The sequence below is a fragment of the Sciurus carolinensis genome, chromosome 1, assembly GCF_902686445.1.
Source record: "Sciurus carolinensis chromosome 1, mSciCar1.2, whole genome shotgun sequence".
NCBI lineage: Eukaryota > Metazoa > Chordata > Mammalia > Rodentia > Sciuridae > Sciurus > Sciurus carolinensis.
Genome location: NC_062213.1, coordinates 194,833,440 through 194,861,335, shown reverse-complemented (window position 1 = coordinate 194,861,335; position 27,896 = coordinate 194,833,440). Strand labels below are relative to the sequence as shown.

Here is a 27,896-nt window from a genome sequence, read left to right as displayed (position 1 = left end):
CGTGTGACTTTAGGCAAGTCCCTCCACATTCTGGGGATCGCTCATCCGTAAATGGTGACATTTGAGCGAGATTTCCCTTGGGGTCTTGACAAGCCAAGGGCCGCAGACCCGCAAAGGAGCCTAAGAGCACTGGGGAAGGCAAGAACTCAACAGCTAGGCAACTTTAACCTCAGTTCCAATACCTGCACGTGGCCTGGAACACAGCCCTTTTTCGCTTTTACCTATAAAAAATTAAAAGATGCAAAGGGTCTGGCACAGTGATTGATGATAAATATTTGTTTTTCATCTCAATTTCTCGATTTGGCCCAGAACCAGTGACGTCTACATCTAAAACCTGGCTGAACTTGGAACCCTTCCACCCGGTGCAAAGGGCAGACCAGGTAGAGACGACCGGCCGCTCAGGTGCCCACACAGCGCCCTCGCGAGTCGAGTTGAGGAAGCGCCGTGGGCCCGGCCCAGCCAGGCCCCGCCCCGCCCCGCCCCCGGCGCTGCGCCTGCGCAGAGACGCCTCCCCAAGTTTGTTGTCACCGGTGTTCCAGACGTTTGTGGCGGTGGCAGCGGGACCGGGTCGCAGCGCCACCATGGCGGTGCGACAGGCGCTGGGCCGGGGCCTGCAACTGGGTCGGTCGCTGCTGCTGCGCTTCACAGCCAAGCCTGGCCCAGCTTGCAGCTGGGGAAGGCCCGGCCCAGCGGCCGGCTGGGGCCGCGGAGAGCGCCGGGGCCGGGCCCCGGCACCCGGCGCAGAGCCGCGCGGGCTCGGACTCCCAGACCGCTACCGCTTCTTCCGCCAGTCGGTGGTCGGACTAGCGGCGCGACTCCAGAGGCAGTTCGTGGTGCGGGCCCGGGGCGGCACGGGCCCTTACGGCCGAGCCGTCTTTCTGGCCTTCGGGCTGGGGCTGGGCCTCATAGAGGAGAAGCAGGCGGAAGGCCGGCGGGCTGCGTCGGCCTGTCAGGAGATCCAGGTGAGCGTGGGCCTCGCTGGCGCGACGTCCCTGAGCCGGCGGGGCGGGGCTCATGTTGGAGGCGGGCCTGAGCCTGGGGCGTGGGGGGAGCCCTGAGTCAGGCAGGGGCGGAGCTAGATTCAGGGGCGTGGCTAATGGATGGGCCCTCTTCCGGGGTTGGCTGGGCTATGGTTAGGGGCGGACCTGAACCAGATGGGGCGTGGCCAGGAACCGAGGCAAATCTGGAGGCAAGCCCTGAGCCGGGAGGAAATTGGGGGTGGGTCGGGGGCGGGTCTTGAGTCTCCTAGTTTGGGGCGGGGCTATGAACAGGACCCTGACCTGTGATTGGACATTTCCAGGGTCACTAGACTGGACGGGACTAAGTGCCTAGGCCGATCTTGGGTGCAGGATTCCGAGGGTGTCGATGGAGAGGGCAAGAGCCTTGAGGTGGTGGGGGCTAGGGCGAAAGTTAAGGTCCAATTTTGAAACTTACTGGAAATTCCTTGGAAATCACCAGTTAAGGTTGATATATTTCATCGTTGCGGATGTCCTGATACGAGACCAGCACCTCCCATTTATTTTACTGTTTTCCTTCCTCAAAACAGTAGATTTTGGAAGATGTGCTGCTAATTATAGCTCCAGTTACACCATGGCAAGTGACTTTGTATACTTCTTCTAAAAATTTAATGACAGCTAAATTATAACACTCATTTCTGAGATAGTTGTCATCCCCAATTTTTTGGAGGAGCACAGGTATTCAGATGAAGTGACCTGCTCAATTTTCCGAGCTAATAAAGGCCGTGGGCTGTGGTTTTCTAGAGTAAGTGCCCTTAACCACTGAGGCAGGCTGCGTCCCGGGTTTAGCCGAACTATTAGTAAGTGACATTGTTGAACCACAATAGAAACTATGCATGGCAGGAAAAAACAGACCAAACAATTAGCTAACCTGTATAGAGTTATCACTGGCAACTGGATATGGGGTTCTTAGATTTTTAAAATGCTTAAAATAAATAGCCCAGAGACCTCTGTTTCTGCTCAAAATGTAATAGTCAGGGCCCTCCAGACAAACAAAACCAAAGGGGTGTGTATATTTAGAAGGATCTATTTTAGGACTTGGCTTACTGTGGGCTGGTAAGTCTAAAATCTGCAGGGTAGGCCAGCAGGGGCAGTCTGCAGACCCAGCCAGCCCTGCAGTTCAAGTCTGAAGACTTGGTGGCCAGAATTCTGTCCTCTTAGAGGAAGGTCAGTACTTTTCCTGGGGAACTTACTGAGTGTAGCCCTGCATTTTACAGGTTGGGGCTAAGAGAGACATGCCTAAGGACACAGCAGGTTAAGGACCAAGCCATGTTTCCTGGTTTCCAGCCCAGTTCTAGTTCCTCATCACCAGAGTGTCTCATGTTTGAGTTCTCACAAGTTTGGGGTGACAGGTGACATCTGGCCTAATCCTCAATCTCAATCCTTGTCTTTTGCCATGACTTAACTGACAAAAGTCAAGGGTGGGAAATTTAATAAATTCTGCTTAAAATTAAAGAGACTTTTCTTTTTCCTTTCCCAATCTTACCATTCACACACCCTTTTCTCCTCCTGTGTCTTAAATTTTTAACTACCCATTAATTCCACATTAAAAATTCAGGAATTTGACTTCTTTTGAACAAAATCACCACATCTGACCATTCCCATACTAAAGTTCCATGTAGTCAGACTGGAGTAGAATCATGGCTGTTCCCTGTTCTTAGATGAAGGCAAGTTTTTAAAAAGTTTATTCATAAACAAGGCAGAAGGCATGAGTTTATTTTGCAGAAGAGGAGATACAGGTGCCAGACAGGCATATGAAAAAGATGTTGAACATCTCTAACCACTTGAGAAATGCACATTTAAAACATAATGAATTCTATCTGCACATTTATTAGAACTAATAAAATAAAAAATAATGACAATACCAAATGCTGGTGAGGATGTGGAGAAACTGGATTTCTTCTGTGTTGCTAGTGGTGATATAAAATGCAAAGCCATTCGGCAGTTTCTTATAAAACCAAATGTATATTTGCCATACCACCCTGTCATTGTAGTCTTGGGCATTCACCTGGAGAAATGAAAACCATGTTTACACAGAACTTGTACACAAGCAGCTGCTATGGAAAACAGTATAGCAATTCCTCAAAAAATTAAAAATAGAATCAGCATGTCCAGCAATTCCATTGATGATACACCCCAAACACTTTAAATCAAGGGCATGAACACATTCCAGTACATAGCAGCATTGTTGAAAGTAATCAAGAGGTGGAAGTGAACCAGGTGTCCATCCACGGATGAATGGATAAGAGATATGTATGTACCCGTAGAATATAATTCAGCCCTGAAAAGAAAGGAGGTTTTGACATGTGCTACAACATGAATGAACCTCAAGGATAAATAGTGTATGATTCCACTCATAAGAGGTTTCTAGAGTGTCAGATTTGTAGAAAGTAAATCATTTGTTATCAGACACTGAGGGAGAATGGAGAGCTGTAGTTTAGTGGATACAGAAGTTCCGTTTTGTAGCATGAAAAAAGTTCTGGAGATGGATGGTTTTGATGGTTGCGCAACAGTGTGGATGTGCTCACTGCTGCTGAATCGCACACTTAAAAATGTTAAGGTGGCAGAGGCCAAGGTGACAGGATCTGAAGTTCAAGGCCAGCCTCCGTAACTTAGCGAGACCCTGCATCAAAATGAACGATGAAAAGAGCTGGGGATGTAGCTCAGTGGCAAGGCGCTCCTGGGTTCAATCTCTCAATCCCCAGTACCACTGAAAAGAAAAAAAAAGATGGTAAACTTTATGTTGTCTATATTTCACAACTTAAATAGATAAATATAACTTTTTAAAGAAGAACCTATACAAAATGATCATAATAGCATTATTCATAATTTTTTAAATGTTAAAAGCAACCCAAATGTAGTTACACAAACTCAGGTACATCCATGATAAATTCCTACATAGCAGTAACACTACTCCCCTGTGCCAACCTGAACGGCAGTATGCTTGGAAAAAGTCCCGAGTGTTACATACTGTGGTTCCATTTCCTCTAAGTTCCTTGACATGGAAACTACAGAGGTGGTGAACAGGTCAGGGGTTGTCCAGGGACAGGGACAGGGGCAGGGCTGGTGGCGCAGGTACATAGATAAAGCCCAGAGGGTTCTTCCGTGGTGAGGGAACGGTTCTGCAGCTTGATCGTGGTGGCGAGCGCGTGAACCTGCTGAAATTGCACAGGGACACACACGCTGCAAGTTTAAAGAACAGTGACCGCTGAGTAAGGGCTGTCATTATCCGTGTGCCAATGTCATGTCCAGGGTTTGATATTTCACTACTGCCACGTAAGCTGTCACCAGTGAGAGAAGCCGGGGAAGGGTGCAAAGAACACCTCGTACGATTTTTTCACAACTTCCTGTGAGTCTATAATTATTTCAAAATAAAAAGTTTTACACACACACACACATACACACAGAGAGATTTCTCAAAAGCATGGTTGATATGCAATCACTGTACAAAATATCAGTTCTGCTGTATAGAGTTTATAAACTTACTGGCAAGGTAAGATAAACTTGAATTTTTATTAAACAGTTCAAAGTTATAGTGAAAGCAGACAGTAGCTTAGTACTTAAGGAGAATTCCAGAAGGAAAGCTGCTGTGGGCTGGACATCAGGGATGGTTAGAGAAGGAAGCACTTGAGTTGGGCTTGGTGGGTGACTCAGAGGACCGGCAGAGCTGGGATGTAGACGTGGGGGCAGGGGACAGTGTAGCAGGGAGAGGTGGTTGAGGGGTCAGTGTGGACATGCACAGCCAGCCTGGCAGAGCTCTGGGGCCGGGCAGTCATCCGTTGGTATCCACAGGGAATGGCTTCCAGAACCCGCTTCAGATACAGAGTCCTCGGGTGCTCGTCTTCATAGAATGACCGTGTTTGTGTACAATCCATGTACATATTTCTGCATACTTTAATCTCTGAACAACTTATAATACTTAACTTATAAATAATAACATAAATTGTTATAAACTATATATAAACTTATAAATTATAATAACTTATAAATGCCACGTTTATAGAATAATGACCAAAAAGTGTACATGTTCTGTGCGGTTGCGGTTTTTTCCGAGAACTTTCCGTCCGCGGTTGGTTGAATCTGGGATGCAGAGCCTGCAGACACCAGGCCGACTGTGGTCAACCAGCCCCTGGTGGGTTGGGAATGAATAGTGACATGTGAAAGCAATGCGGTGTGAGCTGCCCTGGAGCCAGCAAAGGGGCGGTGTGCTCATAGGAAGCGTGGAGCCGGGTGCCCCGGAGGCACTGCCTAGCTGGGTACCAACTCTGCAACCTGGTGCTCCTGCGTGATTGGCCATGAAATTGGAAAAGGGCATCAGCAGATCAGACCAGCGGAGGGCACAGGCAGAGCCTGGGTGACTGGCGAAATGACGTCACCGCCACCTGAAGCGGGGACAGCCCAGATGTGGGGGAAGCAGTGCTGTCTTCCCCAGAGCCGCCCAGCACAGCCCTCGCTCCCAAGCAGAGTGGGCCAGCAGAGCCCTCCCAGGCAGAAATGGGACAGCTCTCACCCCCGGTCTCCCCAAGTGGCCCCCAAGTGAGGTCACTGTTGCGCCCGCAGCCCTGGTAGGCAGGCGAGGGCTTCCCGGAGGAGCTGCCTCCACAGATGCTGGAGTCTGAGCCAGCAGGTCGAGGGCAGCCACGGGGCGTGCACCGCTGCAGGACCCAGGAGCCCTGGCCTTGTGGCTGACTGGCCGTGCTCTGTGCTGGGCTCGAGCGGATGACCCCAATGACGTGAAGGAGTGTGAGGAGGATTGTTGTGAATAAAGAGGGGCAGGATGGCCTGAGCTCAGGACAGCAGTCAAACCCACATGGTCGCTTTTATTGACCCCGCCTCACTGTCCCTCCCTGACTGTGCCCCCTTCCCCGGGCGTGGCAGGCTCCTGGCTCACAGTGCGTTCTTTTCTCCTTACAGGCAATTTTTACCCAGAAAAACAAGCCAGTGCCTGACCCACTGGACACGCGACGCTGGCAGGGCTTCCGGCTGGAGGACTACCTGATAGGACAGTCCATCGGCAAGGGCTGCAGTGCTGCCGTGTATGAAGCCACCATGCCTGCACTGTCCCAGCATCTGGAGAAGGCAAAGCCCGTCAGGCCTCTTCCAGGGAGAGGCCCAGATGTCACCCAACAAGGAGAGGAGGGGGAGCAGGCTCCTGGAGCCCCAGCCTTTCCCTTGGCCATCAAGATGATGTGGAACATCTCGGTAAGGAAGGGCCTTTCCTCTTCCAAGCAGGCGTTTCTCCATATGCCAATCATGGTGGACCTGGTGGAGTTTTTTCCCTGGAAATACCTAGGAAAAGACACGTTCTCCACCCATAGAAAAGAGGCCTAGTTGGTTAGGCTTCCTCATCCTCTCTGGAGAGTCTGAAGCTGCATTTCTCCAATTATAAGCTGCCCACAGCCACCTAGGGATCTGGTTTAGAGAGTCAGGATGGGACCACAGAGCTTGAGGGTCTTTACAGCAAGCTCCCAGGTGATGCAAGGGCTGCTGGTTAGTAAACCACACTCAGAGGAGCAAGTGCCTAGACGGCATTTAGTTCATTTCAGGTCACCATATGGCCGCTCTCTGCTACCCCTTCTGTGACCTGCCCCTGGAGAGGAGGAACCCTGCTCCTCTGCTGCGAACCCCGTAGCCCCACCTCCAGATTGAAGGCTTGCTTGTCACCTCCCCGCTCTCAGCTCTGGCAAGGACTCAAGGCTTTGGAAGATTTTTCCACCACAACACCAAAATATTTTTGTTTAATTTTTTAACCTTGCCATTGCAAGATGGGTCCAGAAAAATTAATCAAGACCCAAAGTTCTTGCTCCTGCCCAAAGCATCCCTCCAAGGCTAAGGGGGCAACAGCTCATGCTGGACCTGGACCTGCAGTTTCTTAGTAAATTTGGGGTGTGAAGGTTATTAGACTTTGCGCTCCAGACTGGGTCAGTAGCCAGCAAGTAGCCGAGTCCTTTGCACCTGAAACCTCCAGTCATAGACTCAAACTCCCACTGGGGGGCGTGACCGATGTCACATTCACAAAGCAAAGGACTGTCAATTGTTATATGATTTTCTTGGTGCTTAACAGGCCGCGTAGTCCTGAGAGTTGTTCATAAATAATGTAACGAGTAAGATCAGGTGCTCTTCCTCCTCCTGGGGTTCTGTGTGTTGGGGGTCAGGGAAGGCTGCCATGATCCTGAACACCTTAATTCGGTTGGAGTTTTTCTAGCTCTGGTCTGTCTGCCAAAGGGAGCCTGCAAATGGAGACGTAGTGACCCAGCAGTTTGAGCTAGTGGTGGCCAGAGGAATCCATGGGAGGAAGAAGCATCCATGTCCTGACCATGCTGGCTTCTCCTCCTGCCCCAGCACCTCGACAACCAAGGGGCCTGGGAAACGTCCTCTGATTTGGCATGGATAGCACCTCCCCTCTCTCTCCCAGAGGGAACTAGTTTGGCTTGCTGCTGCTTATCTTATCTTGAAGGTCAAAGCCAAATCTAGGCAGCAGTTGTACTGATCTGGATCACAGGCAGGCTTGGAACTCTGCACCCCACTTCATCCTGTGTAACTGGATGGATTATGGATGTGTTCCAGGCGGGCTCTTCCAGTGAAGCCATCTTTAGGAAGATGAGCCAGGAGCTGGTCCCAGCTAGCCGAGTGGCCTTGGCTGGGGAGTATGGAGCAGTCACTTACAGGTAAGTGTCCCTCTGCCCATCAGAAACACTGTGGGTTGAGAGAGAGATTGTCACCAGTGTCCTCAGCCCTCACGTCAGACGCTCACGTAGTGGTTAATAAAGGCTTGCTCAACCACGTCATGGATAATTAATTTTCAGTTAGTGGGTAATTTGGCTTGGGAAAGATTGAGGATCTTCTGAACCCAACTAGTGATGCAAATGGCTAATTCACACTGGAACAGGTAAGAGAAGGGCATCCACACATGCCCCCTGGGAACGCTGGGAAATAAATCAGTTCTGATTCCTAAGCAGTGCACAGGTGGAGCGCCACCTAGTGGTGAATATGACTCTCCCCATAGGGGGAAGTTCCAGTTACATCCGCAGACACCTAATGAGGCCAAGAGTTTTTTGGTAGGGTACTAGGGAAATTCAGGAGCACTCGGCCACTGAGCCACATCCCCAGCCATATTTTGTGTCTTATTTAGAGACAGGGTCTCACTGAGTCGCCTAGCGCTTCACCTTTGCTGAGGCTGGCTTTGAACTTTCGATTCTCCTGCCTCAGCCTCACAAGCAGCTGGGATTACAGGCGTGCACCAGCGCAGCGGGCACCAAGAGCTTTTTAAAAAGCGATGTGAACCCAGCCAGGGCAAAGCACAGTAAATGCTAGAAGAGCACATGCTGCGTTGCCAAGGGAGGGGGACACTGCAGGGCGGGCCCCTTGGGCCTCCCTGGGGAACAGTCTGAGCTGTCCTGGGAAGGATGAACCGGCATTTCCTGGCAGAAGAGCAGAGGAAAAGGCGTTCTGGGCAGAGGGAGGAGGACGGCAGCCCGGCTTCAGCTTCGTCACTCCCGTCAGCAGGCCTTGGTGAAGCCTGCACTCGGGCTGGGGACAGAGGAGACACCTGTGCTCCCCTGATGCCTGTATGGGGCCACTGCTGCTCTGTGGTTCCCGGGAAAGCTGCTTTAGAGGTCTCACTTCTGTCAGGAGCAAGAAGCCAGAGATAGGAAGCTGAGCTCCAGGTGGAAAGCCTCTGGGGCCCAGCGTCCTGCGCCATGGCAGCAGTGGCCGAGGTGGCTGAGGACTGGGCTCTCCCCACAGTGTCTGCAGCGGCCCCTTCAGCTGATGTGGTGCCGCCACATAGCTGTGACCATGGTGACGTCGCCTGCCCAGACCGCCCACCTGCCGCGGACACTCCCCGGCTATTGTCATGGCATCGTCACCACTGGCTTGAGATCAGGGTGCCTGTGTCGGTGTTCCGTGTCCAGCAGTGCCGCAGCGCCGCGCTGTGTACCCGGGCGCAGAGACAGGGCCGGCAGCCGTACTGGCCTCAGTGCTGCTGTGCGCTCGGGCCTCACCACTGCCCGCCTCATGTCTGGTCCTTCCCCGGGGACTCCAGGGCCTCCTGGGGTACGCCTTGCTCAGCCTGGCTGGCTGCGGGTCTCCCTTCAGACTGGCCCCACACGTCTCCTGGGCCCAGCCCACAGACTGCCTCAGAGCTCCCTTGACACCTGCCTGGGCCCCACGGCTTCCCGCTCTGGGCCAGGTTCTCCTAGTGCAGCGACTTGTGAGGGCAGGAACTGTGCTGTGTAGAGTAGGACCAGTGACACAGGAGAAGGCGCAGCACAAGGTCACACCGCGGACGTGTCCACAAGGCTCAGAGTGCACAGGGACGGGCAGGCCTCTGCTCTCCGTGTTGTCTCTGCTCATCTCTGACCTGCCGCGGCCCCCTCTTTACCTCAGCCTCCTTGCTTCCTCCATGGCCCTTCTGCTTCTGCCAACCTGCGGCCTGCTCCCATCTTGGCTTTCCATGGCTCCATCATATCCCCGGTGTCCCTCCTCCTCAGCTCCATTGCTGACTGGCCAGCTTCCCCATCACACTCCTAAAGAGAGAAGCTGCCTGTCCTTTTTCCCACTAACTACTTGGATCTCGGATGTGCCATCGACTCACTGCCCTTGGGGCAGGTCACCCTTGGTCCAGTCAGCAGACAGAGCCACCCTATCCAAAACATGGCTGCTGGGCCTCACCAGGGCAGTGGGTGTGGGGCTTCCTGGAGGAAGAGAGGGCCTGGCAGGCAGGTGGTCACTGCTCCTAACCGCATCTGTGTCCACAGCAAAGCTAGAACCACGGAGATGACTGAGGGAGGATCCCTGTCCCTGTGGAGCTAAAATCATGAGTGGATGTCCCTCTCCCATTAGATCACAAACCCAGGAGTGTTTGTCCTCTGATTAGTGCCACAGCACCCTGGCATGGTGACAAGGACACAGTGTGAAAACAATAGACATTAGTTGAATCAAAAATTGTAGCAGCCACCACTTGCGGTTGCTCTACTGACGTGATTTGGGTGCCCTGGTGTTTCACTACCTCAGACCTCGTGTGCTTGGCCCTGGGCCAAGAGAAGGCAGGGAACTCGGCCAGGACTCGGCGTGGGCCAGCACCAGGCTAGGTCCAGGATCTCTCCACCACTGTGTTCTGCCACATGGGATGGATGGACAGATGGAGGGAGGGACAGATGGACTGCAGGAGGGACTAGGGGAGTCATCGAATTTGGCGAGCCATCTGCACTGGGGTTTGGACCCCAACGCAGGTACAGTACCTGGAACATGGCAAGCCTTCAATAACATTTGGTAAATAAGTGAATAAATGAAAACCTGCTTTTGCTGTGGCCTTAGATCATTACCTTCCAACTGCTGTCTTTGATACATTGTCCCATTTGGCCAAATAGAAAATCCAAGGGAGGGCCCAAGCAGCTGGCGCCTCACCCCAACATCATCCGGGTCGTCCGCGCCTTCACCTCCTCTGTGCCGCTGCTGCCCGGGGCCCTGACCGACTACCCTGACGTGCTGCCCCCACATCTGCACCCTGAAGGCCTGGGCCACGGACGCACGCTGTTCCTCGTCATGAAGAAGTAAGAGGCAGGGGCCTGGCAGGGCCCAGGCTGGTTTCCCGGGGGCTTCCTGGGAGAATAAGCTGTGCAGAGAGAGTGTGGACCCCAGAGAAGCCTGCCTTTGGGATGAGTTCTTGGTAAAACGAGGTGCTTCTCCGTGGCTGGCACTTCCTCTTCGCCCTCTGTGTCCCGGCTGCCCAGCAGGTGTTTAAGGGCTCTGGACCGTTACTCTCAATACGGGGAGCCCCGGCGATTCCTAATTTCCGGGTAGTGGGCCGGTGGGAACCATGAGAATATGTGAGAAAAAGGAAATAAGAAGCCCCAGGAAGGGGACCAGGAGGGCCTGATCCTAACTGACCTCGGTGCTGGGGATGTGCTGTGTGACAGCCACGGATTCTGTCGCTTCCCACCAGCTACCCCTGTACTCTGCGCCAGTACCTGCGCGTGAACACTCCCAGCCCCCGCCTGGCCACCATGATGACCCTGCAGTTACTGGAAGGCGTGGACCACCTGGTCCAGCAGCGCATAGCGCACAGAGACCTCAAATCCGACAACATTCTGGTGGAGCTGGACGCAGGTAGGGGAGCTGCAGCATCAGGGCCCTCGGGCCCCTTTTGATTTTTATGCTCTGTCTTAAGCCATCGTGTCCTCACTTGGCTCCATTCTCCAGAGCCAGCAGCCCCTCCTCCAGAGGCAGGCTCTCTGTGACAGCCCAGGTCCCCCTCCATTGCCCGCTTCTGGAACAAGAATCTAGTGCGCAGTTCTTCTCAAATAAAGCAGATGAGAGGAGTCCTTGGCTCAGCAAAAAAGAAAGAAGTTTTCAAACAGCAGGAGTCGTCCAAAAGCCACCCAGCTGCCCCTGCAGACAATGAACCCCACCCCTGGAAGTGTTCTGGTAGGAGCCACCTACCTGCCCCCACTGCAAAGGAGATTCACACGCCTGATGGATTTTTTAAAAAATTTTATACATGTATGTATTTCGTTGTTGATGGATCTTTATTTTTATCCATTTATGCAGTGCTGAGAATTGAACCCATGCTAGAATTGAATCCATGCTAGGCGAGCACTCCACCACTGAGCACAGCCCAGCCCCCCTGATAAATTTTTGAACTAGAAGATTTTAAAGAATTAAATGACTAAAGGAACTAGCTTTTTAAAGAAACCATGTGAATTCTTTTTACAGATAACTAATTCCTGATGCACCTGTTTCTTAGGTTTATTAGGATTTCAAACTCAAATCCAAGTCTCCTGGGATATAAGTGCCCTTCGGGATCATTGGAGTCCAGCCAGCTCCTTTGGTCTGGGACGACCCCAGTTACTAGAAAATTAATTACTAGAAAGTTATGAGATGGAGCCCAACCTTTTTTTAAATTTATTTTTATTGTAAACAAATGGGACACACGTTGTTTCTGTTTGTACATGGAGTAACGGCATACCATTTGCGTAATCATGTTTACATATGGTAATGATGTTTGATTCATTCTGTTATTTTTTCCTTCCCCCCACCCCTCCCACCCCTCTTTTCCCTCTATACAGTCCCTCCTTCCTCCATTCTTGCCCCCCTCCCACCCCCCATTATGTGTCATCATCCACTTATCAGTGAGATAATTCGCTCTTTGGATTTTTGAGATTGGCTTATCTCACTTAGCATGATATTCTCCAATTTCATCCATTTGCCTGCAAATACCATAATTTTATTGTTCTTTATAGCTGAGTAATATTCCATCATATATATATACCACAGTTTCTTTATCCATTCATCAATTGAAGGGCATCTAGGTTGGTTCCACGGTCAGGCTATTGTGAATTGAGCAGCTATGAACATTGATGTGGCTGTATCTCTGTAGTATGCTGATTTTAAGTCCTTTGGGTATAGGCCGAGGAGTGGGATAGCTGGGTCAAATGGTGGGTCCATTCCAAGTTTTCTAAGGAATCTCCACACTGCTTTCCAGAGTGGCTGCACTAATTTACAGCCCCACCAGCAATGTATGAGTGTACCTGTTTTCCCACATCCTCCCCAACACCTATTGTTGCTTGTATTCTTGTTAATCACCATTCTAATTGGAGTGAGATGGAACCTTAGTGTAGTTTTGATTTGCATTTCTCTTATTACTAAAGATGGTGAACATTTTTTCATATGTTTGTTGATGGCTTGTAGATCTTCTTCTGTGAAGCATCTGTTCATTTCCTTAGCCCATTTGTTGATTGGGTTGTTTGTATTCTTGGTGTAGAGTTTTTTGAATTCTTTATATATTCTGGAAATTAGTGCTTTATCTGAAGTATGAGTGGCAAAGATATTCTCCCACTCTGTAGGCTCTCTCTTCACATTACTGATAGTTTCCTTTGCTGAGAGAAAGCTATTTAGTTTGAATCTATCCCAGTTGTTGATTCTTGTTTTTATTTCTTGTGCTATGGGAGTCCTGTTAAGGAAGTCTGATCCTAAGCCAACAAGGTGAAGATTTGGACCTACTTTTTCTTCTATAAGATGCAGAGTCTGTGGTCTGATTTCAAGGTCCTTGATCCATTGTGAGTTGATTTTAGTGCAGGGTGAGAGATAGGGATTTAGTTTCATTCTGTTGCATATGGATTTCCAGTTTTCCCAGCACCATTTGTTGAAGAGGCTATCTTTTCTCCATTGCATATTTTTGGCACCTTTGTCTAGTGTTAGAAAATTGTATTTATTTGGGTTTGTGTCCGTGTCCTCTATTCTGTACCAGTGATCTACCTGTCTATTTTGGTGCCAATACCATGCCGTTTTTGTTACTATTGCTTTGTAGTATAGTTGAAGATCTGGTATTGTGATACCCCCTGCTTCACTCTTTCTGCTAAGGATTGCTTTAGCTATTCTGGTTTTCTTATTCTTCCAGATGAATTTCATGATTGCTTGCTCTATTTCTATAAGGTACGTCATTGGGATTTTAATGGAATTGCATTGAATCTGTATAGCACTTTTGGTAGTATGGCCATTTTGACAATATTAAATCTGCCTATCCAAGAACATGGGAGATCTTTCCATCTTCTAAGGTCTTCCTCAATTTCTTTCTTCAATGTTTTGTAGTTTTCATTGTAGAGATCTTTTACCTGTTTGGTTAGATTGATTCCCAAGTATTTTATTATTTTTTTGAGGTTATTGCAAATGGAGTTGTTTTCCTCATTTCCCTTTCAGCTGTTTCGTCACTTGCGTATAAAAATGCTTTAGATTTATGCGTGTTGATTTTATAGCCTGCTATTTTGCTGAATTCGTTGATGAGGTCTAGGAGCCCAACTTTTATCAAGTCCTGTGGGGACTCTGTGGGCCTTTACTTCTTGAAGGCACCTCCACGTCCCTGTAGTGGCCCTCCTCTTGTGCTCTCTGGTGAGCCGGCTCCATCCAGGCCTTGCTGCTGGTCTGCACCCCTGGGCCAGCACAGTCCCTGTTAGCCCACTTACCCGTGTCTTGGTGGCTCTCATGGGGACCTGGGAGGGTGTCGGGCAGGCGGGCGAGGGCGGGCGGCTCACCTCTGCCTGCTTCTTTGCAGATGGCTGCCCCTGGTTGGTGATCTCCGATTTTGGCTGCTGCCTGGCTGATGAGAGTGTTGGCCTGCAGTTGCCTTTCACCAGCTGGTATGTGGATCTGGGCGGGAACGGCTGCCTCCGGGCTCCAGAGGTGAGTCTCGCTCGCACATCCTCTATCAGCGCGGGGTTCACCACATTCCCCAAGTGACAGAGAGACGCGAGGTTCCTTCCCGGCCACTGTGCTCCCTGCTGCTCCCTGCTGTTCCCAGTGCATCCACTAGGCAGCCTCAGCGGATCCTTTGAGGTCTGAGCCAGAAGTCACTGCGTCCTGGGTTCCTTGAGAGAGTTCAGATTAGCCTCTGGCTTAGGGAACACGCAGGAGCATGAACCGGTAGAACTGCCGTGCTGTGACCTCTCACCCTCTGCTTCCGGAGCAGGTGTCCACGGCCTGTCCTGGCCCCAGAGCAGTGATTGACTACAGCAAGGCCGACGCCTGGGCGGTGGGAGCCATCGCCTACGAAATCTTCGGGCTTGCCAATCCCTTCTACGGCCAGGGCAGGACCCACCTTGAAAGCCGCAGTTACCAAGAGGCTCAGCTGCCTGCACTGCCTAAGTCGCTGCCTCTGGACACCAGGCAGTTGGTGAGGGCACTGCTCCAGCGAGAGGCCAGCAAGGTGAGGCTGTCCCCAGCTTTGAGGGTGACCGTGTGGATCTCAGTTCCTGTCCTAGAGTGCAGTCGGGCTTGGGCAAGCGCTACATGCCAGGCAGAGCCTCCGTGTTACACAGGTCGAGGCCAAGTCCAGAGCCAGGTCGATTCTGAGTGCACAGCAGCAGGGGAGCCGTCCTCCAGATCGTGGTCCGAATTCCAGCAATTGGGTTCCCCTTGGCTTCTTTATTCTATTTTCGCCATGCCAGGGATTGGAACTGGGACCTCACACACGCTGGGCAGGTGCGCTACCACCCAGCTGCAGCCCCAGCTCTTCTTGGCTTGTTTAGTTTCTTTTTTTTTTTTTTTTTTGCGGTGCTGGGGATCGAGCCCAGGGCCTTGTGCTTGCAAGCACTCTACTGACTGAGCTGTCTCCCCAGCCTTGTTTAGTTTCTTAGTGACTCAGAGGGAAGGGATGCGCTTTTGAGAGATGGTTAATGGAGATGTAACCTACGCAGAGCACCGAGATCTAATCAGGCAGATGTGGGGAAACCACAGAGGACACATCTGGATGTCTGGGCCTTACTGTAGAGACACAAGGCCAGTCTATCTGCTGTCGCGCTGCTTCCTGCTGACCTCTCACGACCCAGGGCCTGCCGTCTTGATCACAGCAGGTGCTCAGTGAAGGCTTGTTCGACTAGCATCTAAACCCAGTTATGAAGTAAAGTGATGAGAGACTACATACCTCAGCCTGGTACAAAGGACCAGGCAGAGCCATACACAGAGGACATGGCCTTGTGCCCAAAGGCTGTGCCAACACTGCATATGCCAACATTCATACCTAAACATGTGCGGAAGCCTGGAGCCCGGGCAGAGCTGCCAGTATGTGTCAGCAAGGGAAGGGTTTCAGGAAGGGGCAGCGCAGAGGGAGACGGGTTGGGGCCAGAGAAGGGACAGTAACAGAGTAGGCTGAGTGCCTGTCCCTGCTGTCCTGAGCCTCAGCTTCCCTTCCTGTTGCAGAGACCATCTGCCCGAGTAGCCGCAAATGTGCTTCATTTGAGCCTCTGGGGCGAGCAGCTTCTAGCCCTGAAAAATCTGAAACTGGACAAGATGATCGGCTGGCTCCTCCACCAATCGGCTGCTGCCCTGTTAGCCCACGGGCTGGCGGAGAAGAGCCGCGTGGAAGCGAGGCTGAAGGTGCTGTTCCTGGCCAACCTGGAGTGCGACGCGCTCTGCCAGGCAGCCCGCCTCCTCTGCTCCTGGCGGGCGGCCCCCTGATGGCTCTGCGCCAGCGAGTGTTAGTAAAGGACTCAGCGGCATCGTGTGGTGATGGTGTGAGTGTCAAGGGAGGGCGGGTGGAGGTCAGAGGACAAGCTGGGCAGAGGGGCTGGTCAGCCAGGGAAGGCCTTGGGTTTGGCAAATGGCGGGAACACCTGAGTCAAAGTTCAGCTGGCTACTGACTCCAGCTGTGTGGGTTTGGACGAAGCCTATAGCCCGAGCCAACTCAGGTTCTCCTACCCTTAAGATCAAGACGCTGGTCCGTATCAGGGGCTGGAAAGACTCTGTGGAGGGCTGCAGCTCCAAAGAGCTCTCCAAACACATGGGGCTGTCTGAGGGCTTTATTTATGGACACTGAAATTTGATTTTCACGTGTCACCAAGTTCTTTTCATTTTTTTATTGTTAGGGACATAAAACACTTTTAGATTGCACGTGCGGGTCAGACTGGCTCACAGGCCAGTGCGCCGGGGCCTGGACTAGTGAATTCACAAGGCCCAACAACGAGGTTCCTCTGCGTATCAGCCGAGGGACTGCACTTCCGCCCCGGGGAGGCGGCCTCCTGTGCCACTGTTCACCAGAGAGGCCCACCTTACAGCCCTCATCTGTCCTCACGGCCTCCCAGTGAATGGCCCGGCTGGTCTGCTGGAGGACGCTGGGCTGAGGGAGGTCAGACCTGTGCTCTGCCTCAGAGGATCCAGGCCCAGGCAGTGGTGGGGGTGGCAGAATTCGTGACAGTTGCCCTCAGCCCTTAGTGCCAGGGATGGACTGTGGCTTTTCTGGAGGGGGATGTGGCACCAGCTGGTTCGTGCCCCCTAGGCTGAGGCGAACATTTGCAGGGGTCAGTATATTCAGCAGTCAGCACAGAAAACATGGGTGAGGCCTGGGCGGCGGGGCGCCTCTGCACGGATAGGTGGCCCTGGGGTGGCTCTGGAGCGCCTCGCCAGGGTCCCTCTAGCTACGGAACTAATCTCGCGTTACAGAAATCACTGATGAAATGGAAATTAACAGTGTGGCATTTTGAACTTGCTGATTTCCCTTCTGACTAGCATTTCTTATAGGAATTCTGATATTAAATGCAAAGTTACAATGCGGAATATGTACGTGCTCAACTATCTGGCTTTCTGAACGAGTCTTACACCCTCACAGGAGAATTTTGTGGGCACATAACATTGGGGAAGAGATTCCATGTAACCGTGCACCCACATCCTTTGCGTGGTCCTAGGGACTGCACCTGGGGCACTGCCGCTGAGCTGGGGAGCCTCCTGCCTCAGCCTCCTGAGCCGCTGCGTCACAGGCATGTGCTGCCGCTCCCGGCGTGCACACATGCTTCTGAGGAACACAGCTCTGGCCTTCAGCAAGGTGAATATAAACTTACGTTTCTTTCGTATTAACTTTAGTTTACCCTTTGAGAAGTTAGGATCATTTCATAGTCCAGCCTTGGCAAAACTAAAAGAAGCCACTTACTAGGTGCAGCTAGTGATTCCTGGCAGCACCCCACTAGCAGCAAATATGGCCGGGGCCAGGGTAAGTGTGAGGGCAACGTTTCTCTTTATTTTAGAGATGGGGTGACTGTACATATGAAAAACACACAGCAATTCAAGGTGGAAGAAATGCAAAAATGATCCCTGCCCCCTCCCGTACCCAGCGCTGCGTCCCCCACTGAGGTAATAAGGCTGTGCCATTTCCCGCGGCTTCGAAACAAAACAAAACAAAACAAAACAAAACAGCCAACCCGCCCTGATAAAACCTCCATTCTCTGCTGTAGAGAGTCCGGCCTGGCCCCTCAGTCGGACTTCTCCTTCTCCTTCATGTGTAAGAAGACGACGCTGAAGACGAAGAGCCCTGCCATCATGGAGAAGGCGCTGGCGTAGTAGGGATAGGCCGAGGGGATGAAGCGCTCGTACTGTGTGTGCTGCAGGGGCCGCACGGACACCTGCAACGGGACAGAGGGGGCAGGCCTGGCCACGGGGAGGCCCAGGCAGGGCACCGCTGGCCCGAGGCGGGGGCTGCCCGCTGTGCTTACCTGCGTGGAAGAGTACAGGTGGGTGTAGCCCAGTCGGTTGTAATCCACCTTGAACTGGAACACGCCGTACACGTCGGGCAACTTGAACTGGACGCTGTATTTGCCACCTGGGGAAAAAGCGACACCAGAGGGGTTTCCTGGAGTGTTTCCCTGCCAGACCTCGTGGAGGCGAGCAAGGCGGGCCGCCCTCAGCCTTCTCTGGCAGGATTCGCCTACCCTTCCTCTTCAAGAAGGTCCTCACAAAAGGGTCGATGCGAACAAACTCCAGCTGAATGTCGTCACCATCGAAGGGGACCCACCTGCCATTGGAGAGCTGCTCAATCACGATGCTGTACTCCTGAGATGAAGGGCTGGGTCAGCCAGGGCTGCTGGCGGCTGGCAGGTGCCACACCTGCAGGCATGCTGCACAGCACGGCAGGGACCTCCTGGAGCCCTGCAGCCTGCGAAGTCCCTCACCCTCCCTGCACTCCTTGGCAGGGCTAGTGCCTGGCAGCCTCCGCCTTCCCAAAGTCCTCAGCGCAGAGTCCCTGGCCATGGAAGTCGACCTAGGCCTCTCCATTCCCAGACGTGCAGCTCAAGTCTCCGCCCTCCTGCCCGACGGCCCAAAGCCCCGACGTCATTCCTCTTATAAATCCCGCTTCCTGGGCAGGCAGGCGGCGCAGCGCCCCCACAGCAACACGGCTCTTCAGGAGCCTCCTGTTAGACACGGGTGTACTGCAGGCTCCGCACCCAGGCTGACTCCCTTAGGGATGGAGGTGAATGTCCCCTTCCTTCTTTGTGCCCCTGAGCCCAGGCACCAAAATGTTCAATAAATGCTTTTGAGTCAAAGTGATTCAACTTGGCCCGTCCCTGTACCCGAGAGCTCTTACCACTAGATCAGTGACAGTGTAGGCGTTGGGCGGGGCTGTCTCGCCCACCCGATGATGGGACACAGGTCCCACGCGGAGAACCCCCTCCTCCTTGAACACCCAGCGGGACAGGGCCACCGCTAGCTCATAGTTGCCCGTCTGGGAATACCTGTGGGAGGGAGAAGGCGAGGCTGCAGCCTGGGCCACTTCCTCCCGCGCCTGAGGGCGCAGGCTACCCAGGTCCACCACGACAGCCCGTAAGCCGGACTCCGTGCGCGGGCCTCCTCTGCCCCACAAATACACACATTTATGAAGGAATGCTGGAGATCGGGTCTCCAGATAGGTCGTCATGGCCTTGAAAGTTGTGCAGTGCCCACACCAGCAACATGAGCAACAGAGTCACCTTCAGTGATTCATGAGCCCAGCGGGCACACAGGCTGCCCACAACCCACAGCCCGCACTTCCCAGACCATGTGCCGGAGCCCTGGGGACCCCACCTCTGGGCACCAGGCATGGCCTTCTGCACTGCAGAGTTGAAGAAGGCATCGCTGAAGAAGTCGAGGGAGCCGCTGAAGATGACCCGGGCGTTGTTCCTGGCCTGGAGCCCGGCGATCAGCAGCGTGTTCTTCCCCACTGCGTGGGGGTACTGGGAACAGATGGAGGGGGTCACCCACGCACTGCCAGGGTGAAGCCACAGCCACCAGAGGAAGAGGACAACAGGCTGGGCACCCAAGTAGCTGTGCCCCGACCTGAGGAAGGGCACCTGGAGAGCACGCTGCCTCTGCCACGTGCCCTTCCTTCCACCTGTCCCTTCACGGCCTCAGCCAAGCATGCCTCCTCTGCTGTTTTTATTTTAAATGTGGAAGCTCGAGGCTGCAAAGGCCCTCACCTGGGTGATGGGTTTATCTGGGAAGAAGGAGTAAGAGGTGGAAGAGCCTGTCAGGATGTCCAGTACCAGCGGGTTGTCAGGATCCGCCACCATCCTGCAGAAGGAAGAGAGAACGGCCCAACACTGACCCAAGGATGAGCCCGGAGATGAGGGGTCCCCAGGCCGCTTCCTCCCAAGATGGATCCTTCCTTCTCAAAAGTCAGACACTTAGATCTTCTCTCACTCCAGTAAGAAATTAACCACCCACATCTTCTGGGGGAAGGAACACCCCCCAAAATCACAAGCTTGGTTTAGCGTCCCTGGTTTCTGGAGGCCTCTCCCTGCCTGCTACTCACCCAACTCCCCGAAAGAGGATGGGATTTAGGGACGATCTCCCGACGATGGTCGGAGCCTTCAGCAGGTTCTCAGTGTCGGCCACGATGAGGGTGTGCTGCAGCCCAGGGAGAGCGGGTGTCTGGAAGAGTTCCTTGGGCAGGGAGCCCCTCTGGCCCGCTCTGTCTCCAGGCTGAGCAGAGCCAGAAGTCCAGAAGGCAGCGGGCCTGCTTACCTGGCCGAGGTCGGAGACGTCATAGTTGTGATGGTCGATGACAGCTGTTTTCTCCTCATCGAACTCGATCCCACACTCACTGCCCAGCTCTCGGAGAGGGTCACCTGCAAAGACCCAAGAGATGCCTGGCTGAGCCCTTGCGGGGTCGCGGTGAAGCTATGACTCACTCTTCACTGGCCAGCACCACGCAGCAGCTTCGTCAGGCCAGCCTCGGGCTCCAGCCGTCGACTCTGAATTGACAGAACAAACAACCAGCTGGTCTGCTCTTCCACCAACACACCGTGACAAACCCCTGAAGCTGACACGCCTGGGCTGACAAGGTTTCTCCTGTCCTCGTCACACCCCAGCGGGAGGAACGTAGTTTTAAAACCTGTCAGTACTCGGGAGGCTCAGGCAGGAGGATCACAAACTCAAAGCCAGTCTCAGCAACTTACGAGATCCTGTCCCAAAAAAGGGCTGGGGCTCTAGCTCAGTGGTGAAACACCTGGTACCAGTCCAAAACCCAAAACCAAAAACAAAAACACTGTCGATACTGAAAATGTAAAACCAGACTGCCCAGGAACAGAGGCTGGGGTCAGCACATGGGCAAAGGACGCGACTCTCTCCCTACTTCTAGGTATCTGAAATTTTCCAAAATAGAACACAAGGACTGAGGATGTGCCTCAGCGGCAGAGGGCCCTGCGTTCCATCCCCAGCGCTGCAAAGAAAGAAAGAAAAAGAAAACAAGATAAAAATCAGTCCAATGCTTGGGCCTTCCCTCTGTAAGGGACAGTCACCAAAACAAAGCCAACAATGAAAAACCCGACCAGGGTTTCTAAGCTTGGAGCCCTGTATCTCACTGACGGTCACAGCAAAGCAACGAGGGACTGAGCCCCTCACTGACTGCTGGCCCAGGCCCACCCAGAGAATGCCAGGCTCCCTGGAGAACGGAGGAAAGCACCAGAACTTCCCAGGTCCGGCTTACCAATGTCCGAGCTGGCAGCTACCAGGACACTGCCTCCCCCGTCAATAAAAGCACTGATGGTCTCCACATTGATGTTGCCTCCAAAATCTGAAAGAAGACATTAGCCAGTGACCCAGAAGGCACTCTCTGCTCCCTGACACTCATGGTAGGACTGGGGGTCCCCTGTGGGCACAGAATGAAAGGGAGGCTACGATGCCACAGCTGGTGAAGGACAAGTCCTCATTTCCCAAAAGCCAGGACTCAAAGTAATGGCTTAGATTCATGGACTTTTAGAGGTTTAGATGAAACAAACAATTACTAATGACATTTGTCACGCTGGGCGCCATGTTTCAGGTCACATGCAATGCTCACTTAGAAGTGCTGCCATTTCCAGGCACAGCTCAAGGAATGATGTCCCCAAAAGCATCACTGTGCTTTCATGCAGTGTCTTTGTCCTCCCTGGGGCCGCACCTGGGGTCACCTGACAGTTTTCACTTCACCCACTGTTTGAGAAAAAGCACTGCTGAATCTGTGGAGGACACTGTCACTTGACACCCACTGGCCCGACAGCAGCTCTTTCTGTGTCCCGTGCCTACAGGGTCACCACCACGCTACCCACAACGGAACCACCAGTACTGCTCCTCCAACATCTGCAACCATGAGATCCGATTCCTCCGTGGTCCACCAATTCAGTCAGGTGACCACTTCCGTTAGCATTCAGAACTAGCACAGGTGGGCGAGCTGAGTTGGAGGCCCCTCCCGAGCAAACGCGCCCCAGGGCAGTGGGGGCAGCGGTGTGCTCAGGAACCCCCGCACCTGTTCAGTGAGTACCCCTTGCAAGCTCAGGAGAAGGAAAGACGGGCAATGAGAGGAGAGCCGTGTGCCAAGGTTGGCAAGGGAAGACCTCCAACAAGTGACCCTGCAGAGGCGTGAGGCAGCCTCGCAGCGTGTGGGGCAGGTGCACTCCAGGCCCAGAACAGGTGCAAAGTTGGGAGCGGGGCAGGGGCGCTCACCAGCAGGGAGGCTAGAGCAGGGAGGCTGAAGGACCCTGCAAGGGGAAGGATCTTTCACTGGGTTTTGACTGCCACGTGAGGGCTCGGGCCTGGGAGCCATGGGAGGATTCTGAGCAGGAGACCAGGGGAAAGAAAGGAGTGAGGGTGGAGATCCTGACAGGTTAGGAGGCCACCATGAAGTCCAGGCTGGGACAAGTGCTTCCAGACCACACACAGATAGTACAGCAGAGGGGGAGGGGAGGTCTTTCCATGGGCCTGAAGGTAAAGCCACAGAGGCCCTAATGGGCTGCATGTGGCTGGAACCCCAAGAGAGGCACTGGGGATAGTCCCAAGGAACCTGGCCCAAGCAACTGGAAGGACGGAAGTGCCAATTTATAAGACCAGACATAGAAGTTTGTCTGTCAGACATCCACTAGACAGGTGGACAGGAAGGAGTCCATGAAAGGACTCTGTGAAGATCTGAATGGAACAGACCCCTTTTCTGACTCTTTGAAAAAATTAAAACGCACCTCACCTTCAAGTATAAAGAGTCCTCTGTTCCTGGGGACCCTGCCTCCTATCACAAGTAGAAAGCCATCTAGCCGCTCTCCTACAAAGGCCAGGAAGAGCCTGAAACAACTCCAAAACAGCTTCTTGGTATAGCTCAGTGGTTTTCGACCTGGGGTGACTGTGCCCCTCAGAGCACTGTCTAGAAGACATTTTTGATGATCACAGTGGTGGTGACGTAGCTACTGGCCTCTCGTGGCTAGAGGCCTGGGATGCACTGAACACCTGCTCTGAAACTGAGGCAGCCTGGGCTTCCACTTCCCTGCACCTCCCCGAGCCCACCTCGCATCTACTGAGCAGGAATTCAGGGTCTGCCGGCCGCGTGCACTCTTCCCCTGTGCTGTCACTGCATGCAACCCGGGACTTCCTAATCCCAGACAGGGTGAGGAGCCACTAGTGCATGGAGAAGGGAGCCAGCCAGTGTTTGCAACCTGGAGAGCAAATGTGGTCACAGACACAGATGGACCCCAAGCAGAGCCACCCCCATATTCTGGGCCCTTGGCAGGTATGAGCCTTCTCCCCAAGACAGCCTGAGAGGGCTTCCTGCAGCAGCAGCTCCGGGTGTGGGACCACACCAGGAGCAAAAAGCTGACCAATGTGATATGGGGACAGTGCTTTAAATAATGTTCAATCTCTCTTCCCAATTATTTTTCAAGCTTTCTCCATCAAAGAGTATACCTTAGTTTGATTCCAGCCTTTAGAACTCCTCTCTTTGAGGAGGGAACCTGCGCAGGCAACAGTACGTGGCTAGAACTTACCAGCACTGGTTCTGGTCTATCTATTCACAGTTAGCATCTACCTGACACTGGCTTTCCATTTGCAGTGACAATACTGGGTTCATTACTGGTTTGTTAGTACAGGTGACATGGAAGGTGGTAGAAATCAGGAAGGAGACACACAAATGCTTAACTTCTGGGAAATACTATTTGAGGCTCTGTGTCTCTCCCGCCACCAGCTCTTCCTGATGTTTTCCAAACCGTCTCCCCACTGCTCCTTTCCCTCCCAATCTACCTCCAAAAGCACAACTTGGACAGCTCTTTCACTCCACTCGGACACACGGTTTAGAAATTCATTTCCAGTCTTTATTTTATTTCCTCAAAGACAGACAAAGAACTCTCCAAGGGCAGACTCTCTATCCTTATTATCTCACCACTGGACTACCCAACCACTGGACTGTGTATTTCAGAGTCCCAAATACAGCAGCAACTCAGCAGACAACCACTCTGCTGGTGGCTCCCGTCAGCCCACTCATTTGAAGATTTTACCTTGCAGAGTCTGGGGTCACATCTACCCAACTACCCTTGCCTCCAAAAAGCCAGTCCCAAAGTCACATGTTGCAGGGCAGTTTGGAGCAAGATAGTAAGTGACAAGACTCGGGAGGAAAATACTTCAGGGATTTGGCAGAACCCAAGCTCATGTGAATTACAGAAAACGAAGTAGCTGCCAACAAAGCAAAAGATGTCCCAAGCTTCATCAACTGAAGGGAGGGATGCAGGGTCCATCTTAGTGCAGAGGGACAACACGAGTCCTTCATGGAAAAGACTGAAGCAAATGAAGAAGAGAATCACAAGCATTCTTACCAAAACAAGCACAGCCAAAGAAACTGGGGGTATTTAGTCAGAAGAAATACCTAAGTAGGCTCTGGCCATGTGAGAGCTATGTGTCTCAGCAAGATAGGCACCAGACTTTTCCCTAAGGCCCTGGGGAAGGCTGGAAAACTCCCTCCCCAAATAAACACAGTCTTAAGAAAGAGACAAGTTGCAGTTTAATATAACTTAACAGAATTACACAGTGATGGAGTGGATTGCCTCATAAAATAGGAATACTGAAGTATAAATTACATAATCTGAAGAAGATATTATATTCAATAACTAGCCCTCTGCTGGGCCACTGAACATATCCAGCGAATCTCAAATGGGTAGGAGGCTTTACTCAGCTGGAGGTTAAGTGTTTCTCTCATCTTAAGGTCAGCTACCACCCTGCACAGTGCCTCTCTACAGTAATCTACAGTAATAACATGCCAACCCCTCTTTCCACACAGGCAAACTCAATCAGGGACTTTTCATCTACCAGACCCTTTGCAGAAAAAACTTCCAGAAAACTTCCTTCTCCCCAGAGGAGCTGGGCCCCCGAGTTCCACCGTCTTTGGCAACACTTGACCCCACAATCCTTAACTGTGTCTTTTAGAAAGACATCCCCTCCTGGGCCCAGGTGAGAAAGTAACATTTCCCCTTCTCCGGCAGCAGCAGTACCAGGGCTGGCAACCCATCCCCAGACCCTGAACCTGCCCAAGAACCAGGAGAGAGCAATGGATGCGTCCAGGGCCCTGAATCCCGGCGACGCGCAGCCCTTACCTTCCACCGAGGGGGAGAAGATGATGAGATTGTCATAGAGGAACTCCCCGTACTTAATGAGGGACAGGCTGGGGTCATCGGCGGTCTTGAATGTGAGTTCAAAGCCCCGATCTGGACAAGAAAAAACAAAAACAATCAACTAGGGCAGACAGGACGCAAAGGGAACCCCTGCCGCAGACATCGCGAGCCCCACTCCGGGCGGCAGGCCGGCCCTGGGGGCCTCCAGGAAACCGAGGGCGAGGGACGGTGCTGATGCCCTCGGGCTCGGGCGTGCTCCCCACCCCCGACCCTCACGCGCCGTCCCCTCGGACCCCGCTCAAACCTTTCAGGCTCCGGAAGAAAAGCGAGTGTGTCTCCCGCAGGTTGAGGTTATCCAGCAACACCAGAGTGCGGGGACCGCTGGCGCAGGCCGGGCCCAGCAAAGGGAGCAGCAGCCACAGGAGGGACCAAGCGCGCGCCGCCGCGCACGGCTCCATCTTCCCCTTGCAGCCAAGGAACCCACACCTGGACACCGGAAGTGTCCCGTCTACCGCAGGCCAATCGCGACTCGTGGCCCTGGAGTGCCACCCGGAAGTGATCCCGATACTCCCGGCCGGGCGTCAACAGTTGCGATTTTGAGGGCGAGGAGCTGGGAGCTCTTCCGGGGGTGCGCTGGTCGGAGGCGGGCCCGCTGCACGCTATTGGTAGAAGGGACCTGAGGCCCCGCCCCCCCAGGGGAAAAGGCTCAATCCTGAGGAGACAGCTCTGCAGCCGCGACCAATCAACAAGGCCGAGCGCCCTGGCTCCGCCCAGGCCGCCCCGCCGCTAGTCCAGAGCCTGCTTCCGGCAGTAATGTGGTCTCTTCCGACGTGTCTCCTCCCACTGGGGGCCTGGGCACCCGGCCGCTTCCTCGGTCCTCCCTAGTCTAGGGCCGACTGGGAGGCCCACCTCCCATACCTCTAGAGGACGGGGACAGGCCAGGGGAACTGGGAAAAACCCAGATACACCCCGAGGCTTCACTTGCTTTTCGGCGACTTTTAAAATCACTAACTTTGGAGGTCATGGGCGCTGGGCAGTACACTGTTAGGCCCCACGGGCTTGCTGCAGATCACACCTCCGACGTGCGAGTGTTGGTGATGAGTTGTCTGGGTTACTCTTCGGGAACCTGAAGGCCGCTGTCGCTGTAGGTGCCCGGTGGGTGACTAGAATGGGACGAGGTGGCCTGGCGTCTGTCTTCCTTGTTGCCTTAACCTTTGGGTCGACTCTGTTCTATACTATACGTAGACAGGATGACACTTGAGATGTATTGCCCAGGACTATAATAGGAGTAACCTGACCTAGACTTGCCCAGCCACCCGTAACCCCAACCTTCAGGGCTAGACACCTACCAGCCACCATGACCAGAAACACCAGGCCATGAAAGTAATGACAAGAGGTGGCACTCAAATTCTCTGAAAGATGTCCACCTAGTCCCAGAAAAGACATGAATATTCCTCCCCTTTATTAGCCTCTCCCTCTCCCTTTTCTTCCTGTCCTATATCTGTCATCCTTAACCCCTTGGAGTTGAGAAGCTGATTTGTGAGCAGAGCTCCCTCTTCTCCATTCCTCTTTCTCCCCAACTTTCATCACTACAACACTGGTTTTTCAGTAGGTTGAGCTTCCAAACTCGGGTTCAGTAACACTGCCTGGTGCCCCACTGGAAACATGGTGAATATATAATTTTAAAAGCTAGCTTCAGCAGCTGCTCAGGAGGCCTACTCAGGAGGCTGAGGCAGGAGGATCACGATAAGCATGAGGCCAGCCTCCACAACTTAGCAAGAATGTTTCAAAATTAAAAAAAATAAAAAGGGCTGGGGATGTAGCTTAGTGGTAGAGAGCTCCTTACAACAAAAACAAAAAGACCCTCTAGCTTTGGAATCAGCTGGATTCTTTCTCCCTGTTCCCTGGGTATCACACCTCTCTCCAGCAGTTTCCTTAGCTGTAATAAGGAGAGTGACGAGGTCCAGCTCTCCTACTTGTATCTGGAACAGCCATTTAATTATCTCTTCCTTTCTGGGTCTTGGACTAAAGCACAGGGCTGGGCTGAACACCCATCGACGATGCTGGCTCCCTGCTTCTGGGTTAATGTAGGGGCCACCTGGCCCACCTCAGACTCCCTGCCTCAGTCCCACCTAGAGTCTGAATAGAAGCTACCCCAAGCCACTCCAAAACTTCAACTCTTCTTTGGGGCCACCACAAATCTGGGACTGGTGGTGAAGGTAATTATAGAGGGAGAAGGGAGCAGTTATTTTCTGACACTTTCCAACCCCAGAATGGGGACAAAAATCAAAACTTGCCTCCACGCTTCCCCTAGCTGCACCTGCTCTCCACCCCTGCTGGTTCCACCCCAGGCAGGCCCCTCCTCCTGCCAACTGCCCTCCCCAGGCGACTGCTGCCGCAGCTCAGGACACCCACAGGCCTCCTTCACGCTCAGCTCCGCACCTGACCGCATCTCTCAGCTCATCCCTCTGGTCCCTGCTCGGCTGAGTGTTGCCACCCGGTGCCACCAGGAGTCCCCTCCAAAGGACCCACCTTGAACCTCCAGGGCCTTCTGCATCCCTTACAGGAGGGACCCGCCCCGCCCAACCCGCTCCCTTCAGAAAGGCCTCTGACCTGTGGGTAGTGCAGTCGCAGGCCCACTAAGCGCCCACCCCAGCTTCTCCAGAGCGAGCTCCTTGGCCCAGGGAGCAGCTGGTGGGGCCCCCACAGTAACAAGGACAAAACAGCAGGAAGGGCCCACAGGGCG

The 27,896-nt window shown here is 53.1% G+C and overlaps 2 protein-coding genes across 2 annotated transcripts; one reads left to right on the top strand and one right to left on the bottom strand.

The window, feature by feature from the left end:
• Nucleotides 1-511: 511 nt before the first annotated feature.
• On the top strand, nucleotides 512-17,063 carry Pink1 (PTEN induced kinase 1). The gene is made up of 8 exons (XM_047550684.1): nucleotides 512-962; nucleotides 5,931-6,218; nucleotides 7,584-7,684; nucleotides 10,388-10,570; nucleotides 10,963-11,126; nucleotides 14,068-14,195; nucleotides 14,482-14,718; nucleotides 15,711-17,063. Exons 1-8 carry the CDS (start codon nucleotides 582-584, stop codon nucleotides 15,966-15,968), a joined length of 1,740 nt encoding a protein of 579 aa, XP_047406640.1. The 5' UTR covers nucleotides 512-581; the 3' UTR covers nucleotides 15,969-17,063.
• Nucleotides 17,064-17,498: 435 nt separating this feature from the next.
• Ddost (dolichyl-diphosphooligosaccharide--protein glycosyltransferase non-catalytic subunit) lies at nucleotides 17,499-25,728 on the bottom strand. The gene is made up of 11 exons (XM_047550695.1): nucleotides 25,455-25,728; nucleotides 25,133-25,243; nucleotides 21,241-21,327; nucleotides 20,277-20,380; nucleotides 20,065-20,159; nucleotides 19,730-19,823; nucleotides 19,338-19,486; nucleotides 18,862-19,009; nucleotides 18,209-18,329; nucleotides 17,993-18,099; nucleotides 17,499-17,902 (listed from the first exon to the last, which is right to left on the bottom strand). Exons 1-11 carry the CDS (start codon nucleotides 25,606-25,608, stop codon nucleotides 17,753-17,755), a joined length of 1,320 nt encoding a protein of 439 aa, XP_047406651.1. The 5' UTR covers nucleotides 25,609-25,728; the 3' UTR covers nucleotides 17,499-17,752.
• Nucleotides 25,729-27,896: the final 2,168 nt, after the last annotated feature.

What these genes read in the sequence shown, in the direction of transcription:
- Ddost (XM_047550695.1), bottom strand. Translation starts at nt 25,608, where the DNA reads ATGGAGCCGTGCGCGGCGGCGCGCGCTTGGTCCCTCCTGTGGCTGCTG. An exon ending in AGCTGCCAGCTCGGACATTG is followed by an intron (nt 20,381 to 21,240) that starts GTAAGCCGGACC and finishes GGGTCTTTGCAG; the next exon opens with GTGACCCTCTCCGAGAGCTG. An exon ending in ACCTGTACTCTTCCACGCAG is followed by an intron (nt 17,903 to 17,992) that starts GTAAGCACAGCG and finishes GTCCCGTTGCAG; the next exon opens with GTGTCCGTGCGGCCCCTGCA.
- Pink1 (XM_047550684.1), top strand. Translation starts at nt 582, where the DNA reads ATGGCGGTGCGACAGGCGCTGGGCCGGGGCCTGCAACTGGGTCGGTCG. An exon ending in AGATGATGTGGAACATCTCG is followed by an intron (nt 6,219 to 7,583) that starts GTAAGGAAGGGC and finishes GATGTGTTCCAG; the next exon opens with GCGGGCTCTTCCAGTGAAGC. An exon ending in TCCAGCGAGAGGCCAGCAAG is followed by an intron (nt 14,719 to 15,710) that starts GTGAGGCTGTCC and finishes TTCCTGTTGCAG; the next exon opens with AGACCATCTGCCCGAGTAGC.